We start from the raw sequence: 18,106 nt of genomic DNA, 5'->3' as shown, positions 1-18,106 counted from the left end.
ACTATTTCCCGCCATGTCAGCCTTTTAGGGGGTACCATGCAGGCTGATTGTTTGTTGCATCTGCCTAGAGTGGAGTCACGTCTGGGGTAAGTTAGGTCTTCCGGTAGAATGGCCATGGCTGTGGACTGAGGTACACTGTCTGGCGTGTGACAACATGTACCCTACCTTGGGTTAAGAGACAAGCTATCAGCTTCTAACCTTCAAGGGACTAGATAATATGACAGGCAATTTCCCAGGATGGAGACAGTCATTTTCAGCAGAACATTTCTCAGGGAGAGATCTCCGTATTGTTAGAAGGAATACTTAGATACTCTACTTATTACCCATCTTCCTAAATATAATTCTAAAAGTATAATAGCTGTTATCTAAATTGCTAAACTGTCTAAGGAAGCCCAGGTTTTCCTCAGAGTTTTTTCCCTCCTAAGTAGGATGCAAATCCAGAATCAGAGCTAAATTGCTAAGGAGTTTTGAAGTGCTCAATGTCCCTTTGTGAATACTCTGGAACATGCAATTTAAAGAAGAATCAAATTGTTAGTCAGTCCTGTAACTGCTATCTCTTGGTTTGACTGTTTCCACTGTCCTATATTTTTATCTTATGGAAAAGTGGCTTAAAACACAGGCTCTCTTGAAGCAATGCTTTCCATTCATTAAACTAGATGCTGGGCACCGGTACTCCATGCCCCCAGCATAAGACAAAGATATTAACCACTTTTTTTTTTTTGAGCCAAATAAAAGTGTCAGAGTGGGCTGGATGCATTTAATAGAAAAAGACCTAGGATGTGATCCTGGGCTCCCCAGAAATTCTGTCTCGGGTGTCAGGTCTGCATGGTGGAGAATATGCAGCAGACATGCGGAACACATTCCATAAGGTGAGGCGCTCTCAAGGTGAAGAGTAACATTAGTCCTCCACAGTGCTAGGTTTTATAATAGGAATTAATTAAGCAGTAAACTGTGACAGGACATGCATCATGGTATCATAATCACAAGCCTCAGCTGCATTACAAGGCAAAAGGCCAAAGATGGAGAGCTTTCAAGCAGCCTGGGAATGCAATTAGGGTGAAACGCTGTGCGCCCTCGAGTGCCTTTATGCCAGGTTAAAAATTCATAGAGATCACTCTCACCCTTTAGAACACTAAAATGATCCACTTCGAGGGAATTCTCCAGTAAGTCATCTTCTCTCAGAATTCTTTCAAAGGTCAAAATAAAGGACAATGTGAAATTGGGAATGCTGATGACCCCCCAAGGTAAAACTGTGCCTAGTAGCCTCAACTCGTCAGCTGGGCTTCCTTTGTGAGAGTGTCCTAACCCTGTCCGAACATCTGTCTCACTCACTTGCGAGACTCACTATTTGGGCCCGGCTTGTGCATTAATAGTTTTACTGGACAACTACTCCACAGTGGTTCAGAGCTGGCCTTTGGAAAGGGATGGGGAAATCGGCTATAGAGCTACCATAACCATTTAGTCAATTAGCCCCAAATAACTAGTAAATGACAGGCTGAACGATTTTCAGTTCTACAGAAGAAAGCTGGGAAAAAAAAATATATAGTAGCAAAGTCTCAGGGTAAGTCACTCAAAGCCTGCTCTCCTGCCCATACCCACTTAAATGGAAATGAAAGAAATGCAACTTATCCCCAATTAAGAATCACAGGTCTTTAGCCTTTTGTTCAAATCTGAAACTCTAGAAGGGTTAAAAAGCTTATCAGACCAATCAGGAAACTTGGCAAGTTTGAGAGTGTGTATTTATAGATTTAAGCAAAAATGTACACAATATAAATGTTACCATCAGCCATTAAATGTTTTTTAAAAAGTAACACACACAGCTGGGGTAGATTAAGTACTAACTTCAAGTCATTTGAAAGTAGTAAAAAAAAAAAAAAATTTAAACAGTAAATTAATCTGCAAACTCACTCTGGAATTTAGAACACAACCTTCTCTTTGGGTGTTAAAGAAAAAATATTTAACCAATAGCCACTGTTAATGCAATGGACACACGTAACTGTATGAAAACTAAAAACCACCCTTCTTATCTTCTCAAAACATCAAATTGTACTAATAGAAGTTTCTCCACTCTACAAGTATTCCACAGTTGAGTTCATAATAATAGAATGTATGTTGTACAAGATAAGAGAAATGAGGGAAATATTTATTTTCCTTAGAATAGCATTGGCAAAAGGTTACTAAATTGAATCACAAATGTTTACAACACTTGACTGAAATTCTTATCACTGTTTTCCCATGAAATCAGAAGCCTGGCCCCAAAGGTTTCTACATTCCAACCATCCCCTCCCTCTGCCCACATCACAGCATCAGCTGGCTGAGGGATCAGCACATTCCATTACCATCACCTCCTCAAGTCCCAGTCTTAACTGCCAACAGCACCAGAGAAGGGAGACAATCAGCACAAAGCTCCAGCACAGACTTGCAGGTGGCCTTGGAAGTGAGCACCCTCCCTAAATATAGTTGACACCTGAACACAGGGGTTAGGGGTATTAACCCTCTTGCACAGCTGAATATCCATGTGCACATTTTGACTCCCCCAAAACTTAACTATAGTCTCTCAGTATCCACAGGAATTTGGTTCCAAGATCCCTTGCAGATATCAAAATCCACAGATGCTCAAGTCCCTCATATAAAATGATGTAGAACAACACATACCGTCAGCCTTCCGCACCCATGGATTCCCAACCACGGATCAAAAACAGCATTTTGATCCGTGGTTGGGTGATACAAAGAGCCAACTGTATATTAAAATAGCTGTGTAAAAAAAAAAAATCCACATACGAGTGAATTGGCACAAATCAAACCTGTGTTGTTCAAGAGTCAACTGTACTTCTTCAGGTGGCATCAACCCAGTTCTGGCAGTGTGGGGCTGGTGCAGACTCCAGGTGCTATGGCACTACCCCAGGACAGACTAAGCCTTGATGCTTCTGGAAAGGGTTGTGCTAAAAAGCATTTCTTACCTGCTGCAGAATGTGTCTTTCCCGCAACGTCATTAACCTTCTGTGAAGCTCTACCAGTTCATCTAGGTATGCCTGATAGGAAAAGTGTCCCCCGAAGAACAAGCATGTTAGGAAGCAATTCAAAAAGAAGAGAATAAATAAATAAGAACATATAAGCAGTGGCTAGAGGTTCCCCATTCTACTCACACCCCAGGTTGTGTGGACTCGATGCCCAAGGCCTTTGCAGAACAAGTCTCTCTTGGCCAACTATTACCTTGATCAAGCCAGTTTTTTAAAAAGGGGACAATTCTTGCATTTATTTGCTCTCAAAAAGATTTAAGTAAGCAGATGCACTCCTCCTAACAATGCCTCTACAGAGAGAAGGGGAACTCAATGGTAAATTGTGAGTTTAAGCATGGTATCAAAGTCTACTTTCTTCTTTTTATTCTTCTATCTTAGAAACTTTTTAACTAAGAGTCTAAGTTTGAACACGAAGTATCAGTGCACGTTACCAGTTATATCGGGATTAATTCTTTAAAAAAAAAAAAAAAGCCTTCCTGGTTGTCATATCTAACATCGCTAGTGAACAGCAAATGTAAGTAAAGTGTCTTATGAAAAATAGAGATCACTATCCAAATTAGCATGTGGTTTGTCAAGAGCTCCCTTGAAAGAACAGAGGCAACCTCTCCTTCCACATGCTCAGACCTACGACTCTTTGTCAGTATAGCTGAACGGGTGTTCCTAGTGTCATTTGCAATGAAGGCAAAGGAAAGGTTTGTGAAGCATTAGCCAGACCTGTCCCGACCCTGAAAAACATGTTAGGACCCTGCCCACACCAGGAGACTAATCCCCAGTAGGTCTTGCAGTCCGACTTCAGATGCATGATGCGCACTTGGGGAAAGCACTCTGACTAGGATCAGATGTCCTCCCCACTTACGTCTGATCCCTTCATCTTCTAACTCTACCACAGATCTCTTACCTCCCAATTCAATATGCCTGAAATTCCTGGGCAATCTAGGCATCAGGGCAAATGCTACCACAAGGCCAAACTTAGTTCTGGAGATATAAGCAAGACTGGGAAAATAAATTGCTCTCAGGCACTTCTAATGAGGAAGGGAGACACAAAGAAACAGACATGCCAGTGTCGTAGCACTCATAGTAGTGGACTGGAAACCTACCTTGTCACATTCACCATTCTTTATTTGCTTATCTGATTTGCTTTGCTTTATTGGACTTTTCACTTCGAGAATCTAGGGATCGAAGAGAACACTGTTAAATTTGATTTCAAGTACTTCTTACCTAATCAGCTACCTAAACAAAGGCACTTATGGATGAAATGTCATAAAATAACATCATTTTCCACCTAGCCTTTTACCTTTATACAACGTCTTTTCTTCTAATCTTACTTTTTCTTGAACAATAAATTACATCAAAAATGCTGAGTCAGGGCGATAGAACTTAAAAAAAAAATGTGGACAATAAAGAAATTGATCTAAGCTTCCAAGGATGCTTCTCCTTTGTGACAACACTCTCACACATATGTACAGCAGCTGAGTTATACTGGATTATAGTTCCCTCTGGCAAGAATTTTTTTTCTTATTCATTCTGCTGTTTCAGCATGATTACCAGTGCATAGTACACTAGAGATGACAGAACAAACACTCAAATACCCTTTTTAGTATCTGACTTTCAGATTCTAAAAATTACTCATATCCACTAACTTGATGAAGCTTTAGAAATAATGACAGCCATCAGTGACACTAGTTGTTCCCAACCTGGGATCCTCCAAATCAAGAAATAAAGAGTCAGAACTCTCTTCTGTGTTTCAAGAAGGGATGGGTTTACCCATGATAAGATAGCAGGTACCTCTTCTCTTATCTCAACCAATTATAGCTTAGTTTATGAATAGTAGTTCTGTATACTGTTCAGAAGCTTCTCTGGGGAGCTAGGTTTCTAAGTAATAAAAAAGAAAACCAAATTATTATTTAATAAATAGTTGATTTATTAGAATCTTCAAAATGGAGATTATGAAGGAAATATTTTTAAATGGCCCTTGCTTAAAATGGCTGAGAACGACTGAATTTATTGTTCAGTATTTATAAATGTATATAAACATAAAAAGCAAAATAATTTGTCTTTTTCATTATAACCTTATTATCAAGTGAGTTGTTATAATCTGAAACTAACATTAAGAAGGAAAATGCCAAATCAAGCATATATTTAAAAAGTCTCATATTCCTACTGCTCTTCTCTTTATCCATTTTCTGCCCTAACACATACACTTTCTCTCTCTCTCTCACACACACACACACACTACAGTTCTTTTCAAAGGTCTACCATATCCCATAACACAAAAAAATTTTTAAAAATGAGTTCACTTTTAATCTGTAGTAGAAAAAGCACTGATTGGGCTCAGAAATCTAAGTTCAGGTCCTGGCCCTATTATTTTACATGTTGGGGGCCTCAAAAGTGAGATGAAATTAGAAAGATGAATGAGATAATGTATGGATTCCCATTTGGCTGTCAAATTTTACACTACTAAACATTTTACTTTTTGAGGATAGAGCCATGACACTCTAGAAAAGACTAAATATTTATATAAGTATTTTCTTTTGAATTTAGAATAATGCATGGGTTATGAGTGAGTTTCTTTCTAACAGTCTTTCTTAAGAATTGCCTTTATTTCTTCATTTTTAAGATTAAGATAACCAGATGACCAATTTGACCAGGCTCACTTAAAATATAATACTTTCAGCAACACAAGGGAATTACTTAATAACAGAAGGCAAATTGTTTTTCTTTAAAAGGCTTCACTGTAAAAGAACCAAACACTCCACTACATTCAGAATTTCCTTCTCTACTATTGTTGTTGGAAAGAGACCTCAAGGGAAAACTGCGCTCAGAGACCTAGGAGTAAGTAGGTCAGTAGATGGCACTCCTCGCCAACTCAGATGTGGGGCCAGGCAAAGCAGAGCCGGTCTGCTGAGATTTCAGGCAAGAGAAAGAAACAGTGCCTGCCTACTTGCCTTGTGCATTAGAAAACTGAATTTTGTTCCCATATCCCACCCTGTCCCCCTAAACCCCAACTCGCCGCATTCTGGGGGTCAAAGTAACTGAGAACTCTTGATTTGCAATGGAACTTTGCTAACTAGTTTTAGAGAGTTCTACTACCTTCTCTCCAAAGCAGAAAACGGAACACTGTGGAGCACTTAAGTCCCAGCCTACACATTCCCTAAGTGCTACAGCACAGGCCAAACTGCATTGAAATCCTAGTTTCTTTCTTCTGAAGCTGCAGTGGCAGGAACAAAAGCTCTGGGTGTCAGTGATCCGCCTCAAGTTACTGAGTGGCTGCCCAGAGAGGGCTCAGTTAATCTTCTTCCTTTGATCTCTCCCTGCTCCAAAATAAACAGCTTTGTCAAAACCTCATTCTGAGAGAGCTGAGCCATGCTGAAGACAATTGTTTTATTTATGATCATTTCTTATCTTTGAGGAAACGACTCTGGAATATAAAAGTACAGCACCTTGTCTTTCACAGGCTTATTTCAAACCAGTTTAACTGGATAGATTCTAATTTCATTCAACATGCCTTGCAAGCTGATAGGTGATTTATGATATTCTGAATATTAACTTGAGTCCAATGGATCACTTCCTTCCTTCAGGGCCCCTCTCTCCTCCCTCCATCTACACTTTCAGCAGAGAAGGATCTGGAATTTTGATTTTGATTTTGTTTGAAATTCACATAAGGGAGGGTTAGAGTAAACAAACAAACAAACGAACAAACAAAACACACCTCTTTAAAATGACACAACTCTCACTCACTATTATTCCTTATTAAGTTGTACTGAGGGAAACAGCCACCCAGACTGCTGAGATGCACCATTTCTACATGTGGTAGTCTCCGAAAATAGAACTGTGATTAGTTGTACTGCTATTCTTAATCTGAGGATACAGCTTGAGAATCAAAATTTCAAGATGATTATTTTTCTGCATCCCTTTGTGAGGACTGACAGACAACTCGATTATTGAGCAGATGGAGTCTCTACTGATACGTCTTTTATGTTAATGATCACTAGTTGCCCCTAACAATGTTCAGGTTAATTACTTGCTTTGTTGACATGTGGCTCTCTCTGTTCACTTCTTTTCTATAGTTAGAAAATGTTTGACTCAATTAGCACGTTCCCTCTTCCCTAGTCCCTGGAAGATTTGAGAAAAGGTAAGGAAAACTCAGCTTTGCCTGGTAATTTACAGAAGCTTGAGATATCATTATCGACTTACAGAGAACGGCCAAGGGGTACGAAAGAAGGAAACTCTGAGTCTTCCCATTTCACAGTCGGGCTGTCTCCGTATGTTTTCATCTATTTATTTGATGTGAAATTTCAGATAATCACACACACACACACACACACACACACACACACACACACACACACACACAGATATAAGACTAAAAACACATTCCAGGATGAAATTTATGTGATTTTTAGATTTTTAAGAATATTTTACTATTTCACTTCATTGGCATGAAGAACTAAGGAAGACTAGTATGCTTTTAAGAAGTCCTAAAACACTGATTTCAAGGGACAGCATCACACCCCACCCAATGCAGGTGATTCGAGGCGGTAAGGAATCAATAATAAACAGTTTAAAAACCTTTTCTTGCTTTCAGTTCCAAGATGTAGCTCCAAGGAGAGAAGCACTCTTATGGTACATGTATTTCTGACCCTCAGCTAGCTAAAAGTGAAAGCATATGGACTTTCTTATTATGCTTATAGGTGCATGGAGAAAGTGATATATAACTGAGTATTTCTGACAGATTGATGATTCACATGTGTGAAGCTACATTTGTTGAATAAACATATGCCAAGGAACCATTGGTATGCTATTTAATTGAATAAAGTAATTTTTATCCTCTCCAGATAAATGATTCTATTCATTTTTGTTCTTGTTTTGCTAGACAGGTTAAAAAAAAAAAGTCTGACAAAGAATAGAGACCTCTCCCTGAAGCAAGGCCCAGCTTCGAGACTGCCCATAAGGAAGGGTTAGGGGCAGCTACTAGGTTTGAAGGGTGAGATAGGGGCTTGTTGGAGCTGCATTTATTTAGCAACCGCAGTCTTAACCCTGACCAGGAAAGATGCTGAAGGAGCTTTCTTTATGAGTGGGATGAAAGAAAGGATCTGATGTCCTTCACTCCTGGCACTGCCACCACCTATTTCTAATGTCTCACTCCTGGAAGCTAAGTACGTGTGTTTAAATTGGATATAAAAGTATATTAAAGGTCCAAATTCAACTCTTTTGCCAGCTTCTACTGAAGTAAAATTTACAAAAGAATCCCAAGCTATCCAGTTAGCCAGCCCAGGGCCCTTCTCAACTGGCTGGCAATGATGGCTATACTCTCAGTCGTGAAGAAATGCGTCATTTGTGGTGGTGGGCAGCCACGCCAGAGGTGAAAGCTGGCTGGGCCCTGGGCATGGCTGACACTGGAGACGGGGAAATGCACGAACTACAGGAAGTTAGGATAAAGAATAAGAATACACTAACTCCTTGAATAGCCAGTCTGTAACAGATGATGAGGCTGGGCTTGAATTCATATGTAGGACACAAAGAAACCAGCTGAACTGTAACTGGTAAAGTAAAGAACACTGGTATTATTCCCACTTATCAATGATGGCCAATAAACATTATAAGGAATTTTGAATTTTAAGAGATCTTTATTATGCTTCATACAAAATTTAAAAGGAAAAAGTCTTCAGCTAGAAAACCACATATTCCCAGTAAGATAAAGATCACAAATTCAAGGGCAAGGCCATTTACAATTGTAGGACACCCAAGAAACAAAATAATTTTAGAAAAAAACAGTTCTTTTACTTTAAAGTTAGTAATATTCATGTGGTAACTAGAATTAAGTAATTATTGGAGAGGTCACAGTGAATCTGTCTAAACAGAGAGATAAGAATAACCTACAGTAATGAGAGTATCAACTCAATGTATAGCAAGGCTTTTACAATATTCATATTTGAAAATAGCTTAATTTAGTAAGAATTTGAAATATCTCAATCTTAATCATTGGTTTAACAAAAGCTCTTTATCATAGCTTTCAAAGTTCTGCCTAGACCTTATTTAAATAACTATATTCTGAATTGACTATCAAATTAACAAGCTTGATTTATGACAATGATAATGACCATTATTTACTCTGCCTTTTAACTATTCCTTACAATCCCAAGTGATGAACTTCTTTTCCTGGATGAGCAAACAGAGGCAGAGTACCTATAATAATAAACACTGACCATCAACTGAGTGCCAAGTAGGTATGGGCACTGCCTCATGCTCTTTACATGTGTTAGTTGCCATCCTCCCAATAACCAGCAAGTTAGGTATTAACATTCCCAGGTACAGATGAGGAAATTGAGGATCAGAGTTAAAGTTAATTCGCACAAGCGAATTACTGCGAATTAGTAAAGCAAAGAACCAGGCTTTATACTGGCCCCAAAGGTCATATCTTGCTAATTTATTAAGTTGTCTACTTACTGCTGAGGGGAAAAATACATAACAATCAACAGTAAATGGACCACACTTTTTGTCACCATCTCTTCTTTCATCTATTTAATTAAACTATCCAATGGAACATACTTTTCATGCCAACAGAAGTTTATATAACCCTAACTATGTGTTTATTCCTAAGGTTGTAGTTTCCCATATTTTGATATCGAGAGAGACTTTGTTTAAAATTAAAGAATAAAAAGTTTTTCTGTGCTTTGTAAAAACAATCACATCTAATTCTGCAGTGTACAACACTGCAAACCTGGGAATTTACCTGGTTGTTGTTGGTTTTTAATAAGGGTGGGGGGGGTTCGTGATGTAGGGGCGAAGAAGCAGAACTGCTTTCACTATCGCTGCCATCACTTAAGCTAACTCTGAAACAGAAAGAGAAGACATGCATCATTACAGACAATTCTTGAAGTATCTATGGAAATAGGTACAGGGAGCAAAATATCCAAACACTCTAAGTATTGAAAACTAGTATTAACTCATACAACTGCTAACATGTATCGATCCTTACCTTGTATCTGAAACTGTTTAAGTGTTTTACCTGCTATTTCTCATTCCACGATCCCTATTTCAGATGAGGAAGCTGACACTTAGAGAGACTAGGTCACTCACCTAGGGTCACAGAAGTAAAAGCAGTGGTTCTAGGATTTAAACCCAAGCAATGTGACCCAAAGCTGGTGCTTAGCCGCTATACTTTACCAGCTTCCTTTATTTATTATTCTCCCTACTCCAGCTCCCCTATCTTCTACCAGTAAGCATGTCACCCAAGTTTGCATAAGGTCAGAAAAATTAAACAGTTCATAGCTTATTACTTTTTATTTTCCTTCTCCCAATGCCTCTTTGTAAAAATTTTACAAATGTGGCTAAAACAGCCTGCAGGAGTGGAAGCAACTGCCAAGAAGAATGTAGACAATAGCCCTGCATGACTGACAGCTCAGAGTGACATCTGAAGATGGGATGTGTGAAGCTCAATATGCTAGAACCACCAGCAATCTCTACACAATTTCTACTGTGTAATAAATGACTCAAGGCTGTCCCTAGGTCTGAACACTGATACGACTCATTGGGAATATACTACAACAATATGAAGAGACGGCGTGTTTGAAATAACTGCTTTAGAAAAATACAATGATATCTTTTAACAATTAAAGACAATAAAATACCACCCGCTCCCCTATTTTTTCTTTTCAGAACAAAATGGAATTTTCTTCTAGCTGAAGTAGGAAATATTTCTTTAGTCTACTCTGCTGAATGTGTGTCCTCCTTTAGAAACGTCCTTCAGTGTTTGCTCCCTCTCTTTGGTTACATAATAACCTAATATAATATTCTTCTCAGAAATGGAAAATGCTTTAGAAATCAGAAAAGTTTTTTTCTCATTCTGAATAGGCAATCACATTCTAGCTCTATAATATATTCAGATAGACAAGATACAAGATAGGAAATGAAAAGGATGCGCTGGGACATCCTTTAAGCAAAAACTGATGGAACTTGTTTTTCTTAACTTAATTACATTAATGAAGTGTTCGGTTGAAGCGCTGCTTTAAAATGCTTCTTGACTGAAGTGGAAGGCTGAGTATTTAAACTGATTAAACAGTTGAGACTTCACAAGTGCAATGAAGATCAAATGTTACACTGGCGCTACTGTGCTAACAGTACATGTTACGTGGGGAAAAAAAGAAGAGTGTCTTTAACAATGTGTATCACACCGGACAACTCACAAATATGTACGATCTGACCCACATCCACTTAGGGGATGGGGCAGTAAATGGGTAGGCAACAGCAAATCAGAGTATCTAGACCTTCTAAATAACAATAACTTGGGAAATTGTCTAAGTAGGTCATGCATTTTTCATCAGCTAAATTGAGAGCAGCCGGTGGTCAGGATTTCAGTTGTTATAAATGTGCTCTTCACCTCCAAGTTTCAGTCCATTTTTAGGTCTTTTTGACCTACAAGTTTCCTTCTTGTCAGATTGAAGACTTCTAAGGGGAAATGTTACAACGCCAAGGCCATAAGCTTCCTCATTTTCTCCTACTTAAAAGGAACACGGACAGGTGAGTTTGGGAGACAAGGTAGAGGAAGAGGTATTAAATGTGGCCATAAGGAGAAATCACTGGGACATCTGATAGGGCAGATACTCCAAGGAGCCTCTTCTCAAAGGACACTAGGGAATTACCAATTAGAAAACATATGGTCTGTCCAGTTTGGGGTCAAATCACATTCTTTTCAGGAATTTTAGTGCCATCTACATAGTAATGGATAATGGGAAAAGATTTAATGTGATATATTATAAATGTAATTGGATTTTAAGTCAAGTACATTCATATTTTTTTTCTACTCAAAACATATTAAAGTAAGCATGCCTATTTGTTTGCCTCATGATAAAGAAATAAAATTCTCAAGGCAATTTCAAGTTGGCTATTAATTATAAATGACATGAATTACCATCTTATAATGTGGAATTATGCCTCACAGCATTAAAGCTACTTAAGGAACCTAATTGTCAGCACACTTAAAAGGAATTTATTTTCTGGGGAAACACACACAGGTGATTCTAGTTTTAATTAGGTCACACACATAACTCACTGAAGCCAATTATGTATTTCTACCTTCAAACGGCAAACACGTTTCCTCAAATGCTGAGAACACCTACAGCAACGGACCTACACAAACGCTTCAGATGAAAACAGAATTTATTTCAGCAGTCAGGCCTGCTACCTTGGCATATACTTTCAAGAACAAGGACTTTTAATAGGACTTTTTCCCTATAAAATTTTTGGAGGAAAAACCTCTCTTTTCTGAGGAAAGGGATAAATAATTCTCTGTAAAGATAAGTATAAGCATGCCAAGGTGCCCCAACTTAAGATGAATGTGACCATTTACTGCCATTGTTTTTGGTGTTTCATACTTTGGCTGTGGTTACACTATTAGGTCTAGTGAAAAGGTATGATTCTATCACAGGGAACTTCTTCCCTTCCAAGACACTCACCTGCGACTTCGGCTGCCTCCTCTATTTACAGGTCTCTCCATTTCGGAGTCATTGTCATTATCCTCTGCCTCATCTGATTCCTCCTCATTGTCATCGGAATGCAGATCTTTCATTATAGACCTTAAAGGACCTGAGTAATGACAGTGAAGCACAGGCAATAACACATACTATTGCAAACACACTTAGCCATATTAGACACAAGGGAATGCTCACTAGCACTGAACATTGGTTCAAAATAACCATTATCATATACATCACATATATATATTTTATCTATCTATCTATCTATCTATTTATTTATTTATTTATTTATTTATTTATGCATACAGTTTATAAGACAAATTTGGTAGTTTCTGGAATGCAACCTCTGCTAAAACACTGTTGTTTTAATAAGAGAAGCCTCAAAATGTTTATTAGAAAAACTATTTCCTAAGAATTCTTTTCTATGTATTTTTCTTCCCCAAGAAAAATTACCCCTAAAAAGAAACAGAAAGATCTATTAGTAAATTGAATGTTTTGTTAGGTTAATCCATGTATTGAAAAGTTGAGACTAATAAATCACCATGGTTGTAACTTGTTCTTGGCAATGCAGCCTTTGTGTGGTAGTTTTTGATCTATTAAGGTTTAGCTGTTCCTTTTATTTCAAGGTCAATTTCAGGTCAAGCAAGCATTTCAGTCAAGTTCAGATTATAAAGTATTTCAATTCCACGGTGTAACGTCTTATCTCTGATCTTCATATTGATCTTGGACACAAGGTCTTGTTGCAACAATTTTATGTAGCCAATTTTTATTTTACTTTTTAAGAAGTTCTTGGCAAAATACCAACATGTATTTCCATAAATAAGACCATGCAATAAATCAGGTGCCCAGAAAATTCGAAGGAGTATCCAGTATTAGATGGAAGAGAAAAAAATCAAGTCATAACTAATTTATTTTTAGAATAGGGCAAAACTGGAAAACCACCAAAACTCATCAGTGTGGCTTATTCTCACTTTATTACTCTTAGATGTAATGAAAACAAGATAGATACTTTTAATATTAACAGAAGAGATTGTAAAGGCAATCAGGAAAATGAGAGAGAGGCACTTTCATTCTGGATTAGACAATTCCTAAACTCTAATCTAATAGGAATATCTGAGCTATCATTAAATCAGTTTTAAAATAAGTACAACTCTGCAATCTCACATTCTTTAAAACCCAAATTTCTCTGCTTTTGTCATAGGCTTATACTTTTGGAAGTCAGTGGAACAAAAAATCTGAATAGTCCAAACGATCAGTGTCTTTTATTTTTTCCTAGAGGCTTAGCCTTAGCCCAAACACACAGAGCAACTTAATCCTTTTCAAAACATACAAGGCCATCAAGAATTCAGTGTGGTCAATGAAGAAAGTAATGTGCAACATGATGCTCGAAAACAAATTATTCCTTGATATTATTTCACTTTCCAAGTTTTTTTTTTTTCAAAACAGCCAACATTTGAAGGTTTTCTACACACAAAAGAAGTGGAAAATATATTTAGTTAATGTTCTGGTTTAAATTTCTTTTTAAAATTTCTTTAAATTTAAATTTGAGTTTGAGTAGCAAAATATATATATTTTAAAGACAGCAAATTAACACTTGCCAATGAAAAAGGTCTATTAATCTGTAGAAAAATAAATAAAATGAAAGATGTCCAGGAAGAAAAGTGAAAACCTATTTCTCTATGTCAAAGCCTCTCAAGTCCAGCTTTTGCTATTGTATTTCCTTTGGGAACTCCCTGGAATGGGCTGTGTCTGTAATCCTTTTGTAAAATGCAACTCTGATGGCAGGGACTAGAAAAAGGGGAATTTCTAGAGGCTGGGCTCATACATCAGAACAATACTCAAGTGTATTCCTAGGGGAAATAAATACAACTGCATAAAAGCCAAGTTATCACTCAAATAATAAAACAGTGGAAAATAGGCCATATATCAACTCATCAAGATGTTTTATGAGAAAAATGCCTCATAATTTGCCTGGGAGACGTTGATACCTTGTTGCCTGGTCTGGGACGGTGTGAAGCTGGAGCTGGAGCTGGAGCTGGAACTGGCAGGACTGGGTTGTTCAGACTTTAAAGAAGAGAAAGGCATAATCAATAAATTTATGGAACACTACATATCTAAAATTAAAAACAATAGTTTTGCTTAAAAATATTTTCCTCTAGAAAAACAGCCTGATGCTGCACAAGAAAAATGACTATACATTACATTATATCAAAAACACTAACATAGGAGAGTCAGGGCGCCCTTTTCATTCTGTCCACCATATTTTTCCTAGATGCAGAAACAAGAATACAAACAAAGATGAAGAGATGAACACCTGGGCATTATATGAAGAAAGAACCTGGCTTTGTTTTCACTCCTATGTTTACTGGTATCCAGATCTCTTCCTGAAAGATACCTTGATTACTCTTTCTGCAGTTTGATTGACTGAACTGGTTAAAACATAGTGGTAATGAGGCCAAGGTCATTAGTTCAATCACATTATGAGCCAGTTAATTTCACTCTGGTCCAAGGCCATGACCCAACCCTAACCCCATTCATCCACAGTTCACAAACGAAGGCCAATGTTCACAAGAAGACCTGGCCAAGTCCCACAAATGAGTCAGGGGAAAATGCTGCCATTACTTTAAAACACACACACACACACACACACACACACACACACACACACACACTCTCTCTCTCTCTCTCTCTCTTTAATTCCACAGCCTACTGATGCAGGGAAAGTGCATCTTATACCCATCTCACTCTCAGTGAATTCTCCTCACCCTTTAATATCCAGAACAAGTGCCTCCTTGATCTGGCCAACTAACTCACAGTTCTCTTCTCTCTCCAACCTCACCGAAAATATGGATCATCTCTATGCTTATCAAATATATTGCAGTATTATGCTACCTCTGATGTCTTTTCTCTCCAGTAGAGTACCAGCACTTGAAAAAGCAGGGGTTGGTGGTAGTGGCAGGGGGTTGTTTTCTGTGCTTCTTGTTGTCCCCTTGTACTTAGCATAATCACTGCATACAGCAAGCAGTCCATATCTGTGACTGAAGGCAGCACGTTAGGCCTTGTGTTTCAACATTTGCCAGTTTTTGAGACTTTATGGTAGGTAAAGATGGGAAGAGCAAACACATGGACAGAATGGTGCAAGAAATTGATTATACTATCAATACACTTGAATTTTATATATTTAAGGCCAAAAATATTTTAAAATAACTTAATCATGTTGATGAACTGGGTTGTAAGAGTAGGTTATTTCTATCTCATTTCTAATGTGTTGAGAGTCTCAACTACATGCTCACGTAATCTGAGAAATATGTACAAGACACATCTCTCTATGCTCAATAAGTGACCAAGTTTATCAGGGCTACGTGGACAAACTAAGGGCACAATCAGAAGCCACTAAATGAGGATGAAATCTCAGTTTTATCTTGTAGTTTCTCACCACTGATTTTTTTCATCTCTCCTCCCAGCACTGAACCCACACCCCCTCCTCTCCAAACAACACCAAGATCTAGACTCAGACACAAGGAAGCACTTTCAGGCATTCCTAATGCACACTTCACATCCTCAGGCTGGATGGGAAAACAGGTGTCAGCAATCTACCACTCATTCTGCAGGAAAAGAGCCAGACAGGATCCCTAATGAGCAGCAGGCGGCCTACCAATCCTTTACCACTGCAAGATTTACTTGGGGTTTGCAGTACAATGTCCTACACATTGCTGTTTGCGGCCCACAAAGAAGAGTTGGTTTACAAGTACACACGCAGGTGTGAGGCACTCTTCATTTCTGTTGAGTGGCTCTTCCACTGTGAGCCACGACAGTGAGTTACACAACTGAAAGGGTATTCAGTTAGCATTTATGTGCAATGCCCAGCTGCAAAACATTCCTCCTGCGGTCCAGAGAATACTCCTTTTCCTCTCCAAGTTGCTCTTTTCAGCTATGAAAAGTGTCTGCAAACGGTATTTTTTTTTGATAGCTCTGGAAACCATTTGGGAGCCAAGAAAAAGGTTCCCTTACAGTAAGCGGGGAGAGCTGCAGTTTCCCATCCAGCCTGACCAGTACACGTTGCACTGGACTTAAAAGAGCTGTTCTGCCAGAGCTGTTTGCTAAGAGTGACATTAATTAAGATAGCAAGAAAGGATGGTGGTCACATCTCTCCAACTATCCAATGTTAAACTTGACTCATCTGTCTCAAGCATCATGCCAATGCCAGAACCAAGCCTGCAGGCAGCCTTCTTTTAGCTTCCTAACCATAAACAAAGTTAATTATTCCACAGTTGCTAACCATTAGAAAATTGACGAAGAGTAAAAAACAATACAAAAGAAAAAGTCTTTTTATTCAACATTTATTATTAACATGCTGTCTCATCCACTAAGCATTTGAGGAGGTTTACAGTAGAAGACACACTATTATTCAACGAGACTGTTAAAGTAGAAAGTTTAAAGCAACAGAGGTGGATAGAGAAGGATAAAATGTTGAATGATGGGTAGCAAAGTCCACTGTCCTGGAAGCTTTCTGCAACCACGACAGGGATTTGTGAAATTTTGGAGAAGACCTTTGAGGATCATCTCCTTTGAGATGATCGAAGGAGCAACTCTCACACTTTCCCAAGCATTTGAATCACCTGGAGTATTTGTTAAAACACAGACTGCTGGGCCCTACTCCAGGGTTTGATTCAATAAGTCTGGGATGAGACCCAGGAATTCTTACAAGTACCCAGAGGATGCTGATGCTGCTGTTCTGCGGACCAACCAGACTTCAGAGAACACTGACCAAGAACCCAGAGATTCATAGCCATGGATATGCATGACAGTCAGTTGGGAGGATTCTATACATGAGGAGATTCTGATTCAATAGTTTTGGTGTAGGGGTCCAGGCATGTTAATATTTTAAAAGCTTAACAAATGAAAATTCCAGGTTGAGCACCACTGATAATAAGTTAACTGTTTCTTTTTTTCTACATGCAAAAAAAAAACCATGTATTTTTTTAAGGAATCTTAAATTTAAGAAGGCATACGAGGAAAGCAAAAGCATCATGAGAAAAAATGAAAACTTACTGATTTATCCAGAGGTAACATCCCTGCACACTCTTCAAAGTGTTTTGCCAGAAAGCACCCTAATAGAACACAGCTACCACTCAATAAAAACATTTATGAAACATGTACAATCGTATTGTGGTGGATAGACCTTAAATGAACCTAGTCTGACTGAGACAGAATTCAACTGTATGTTAACTGCTCAAAAAGCCATTCTGCTACGAGCTGAGGCTGACAGTCTTATATTTCTTCAAGTCCAGCAAAACAAAGCTGGTGCTTGCTTTACGTGAAGTCTGTACTTTATTTTTTTAATCAGATTTACCCTCCAAAAACACAAATCGAGAATGATTACATAAACTAGAAAAGGTTATTTGCTTTAAGAAAAATATTCACATAAACAGGTCTAAATTAAGACCATTACAGGCCCTAAGGATTGAAAAGACTACGGTACCCTCCTTTCTTTACGTGTGTATGTACCGAAACCTAAGTGTAGGGAACTTCAATGAGGTTGATTCTTCCCCTTACTTGATACTTGCTTTTGAAATACCAAAATTCTCCCCACTAAAAAAATATTTGCTT

The 18,106-nt window shown here is 38.2% G+C and overlaps 1 protein-coding gene across 2 annotated transcripts in view; it reads right to left on the bottom strand.

Annotated features, from left to right (window-relative positions):
- Positions 1–18,106, bottom strand: part of MLLT3 (MLLT3 super elongation complex subunit) — a 235,663-nt gene that overhangs the window by 8,708 nt on the left and 208,849 nt on the right. For both annotated transcript variants that reach the window (XM_039869087.1, XM_039869174.1), the window contains exons 6-10: positions 14,485–14,560; positions 12,476–12,605; positions 9,754–9,853; positions 4,118–4,189; positions 2,961–3,032 (exon numbers count right to left, since the gene is read on the bottom strand). In XM_039869087.1, the coding sequence (XP_039725021.1) occupies positions 2,961–3,032; positions 4,118–4,189; positions 9,754–9,853; positions 12,476–12,605; positions 14,485–14,560 (450 nt within the window). The remainder of the gene's footprint in view (positions 1–2,960; positions 3,033–4,117; positions 4,190–9,753; positions 9,854–12,475; positions 12,606–14,484; positions 14,561–18,106) is intronic.

The sequence above is a fragment of the Pteropus medius genome, unplaced genomic scaffold (assembly GCF_902729225.1).
Source record: "Pteropus medius unplaced genomic scaffold, Ma_sr-lr_union100, whole genome shotgun sequence".
Classification (NCBI taxonomy): domain Eukaryota; kingdom Metazoa; phylum Chordata; class Mammalia; order Chiroptera; family Pteropodidae; genus Pteropus; species Pteropus medius.
Note: the sequence above shows the minus strand (reverse complement) of the source record. Positions and strands in the feature narration are given on the sequence as shown.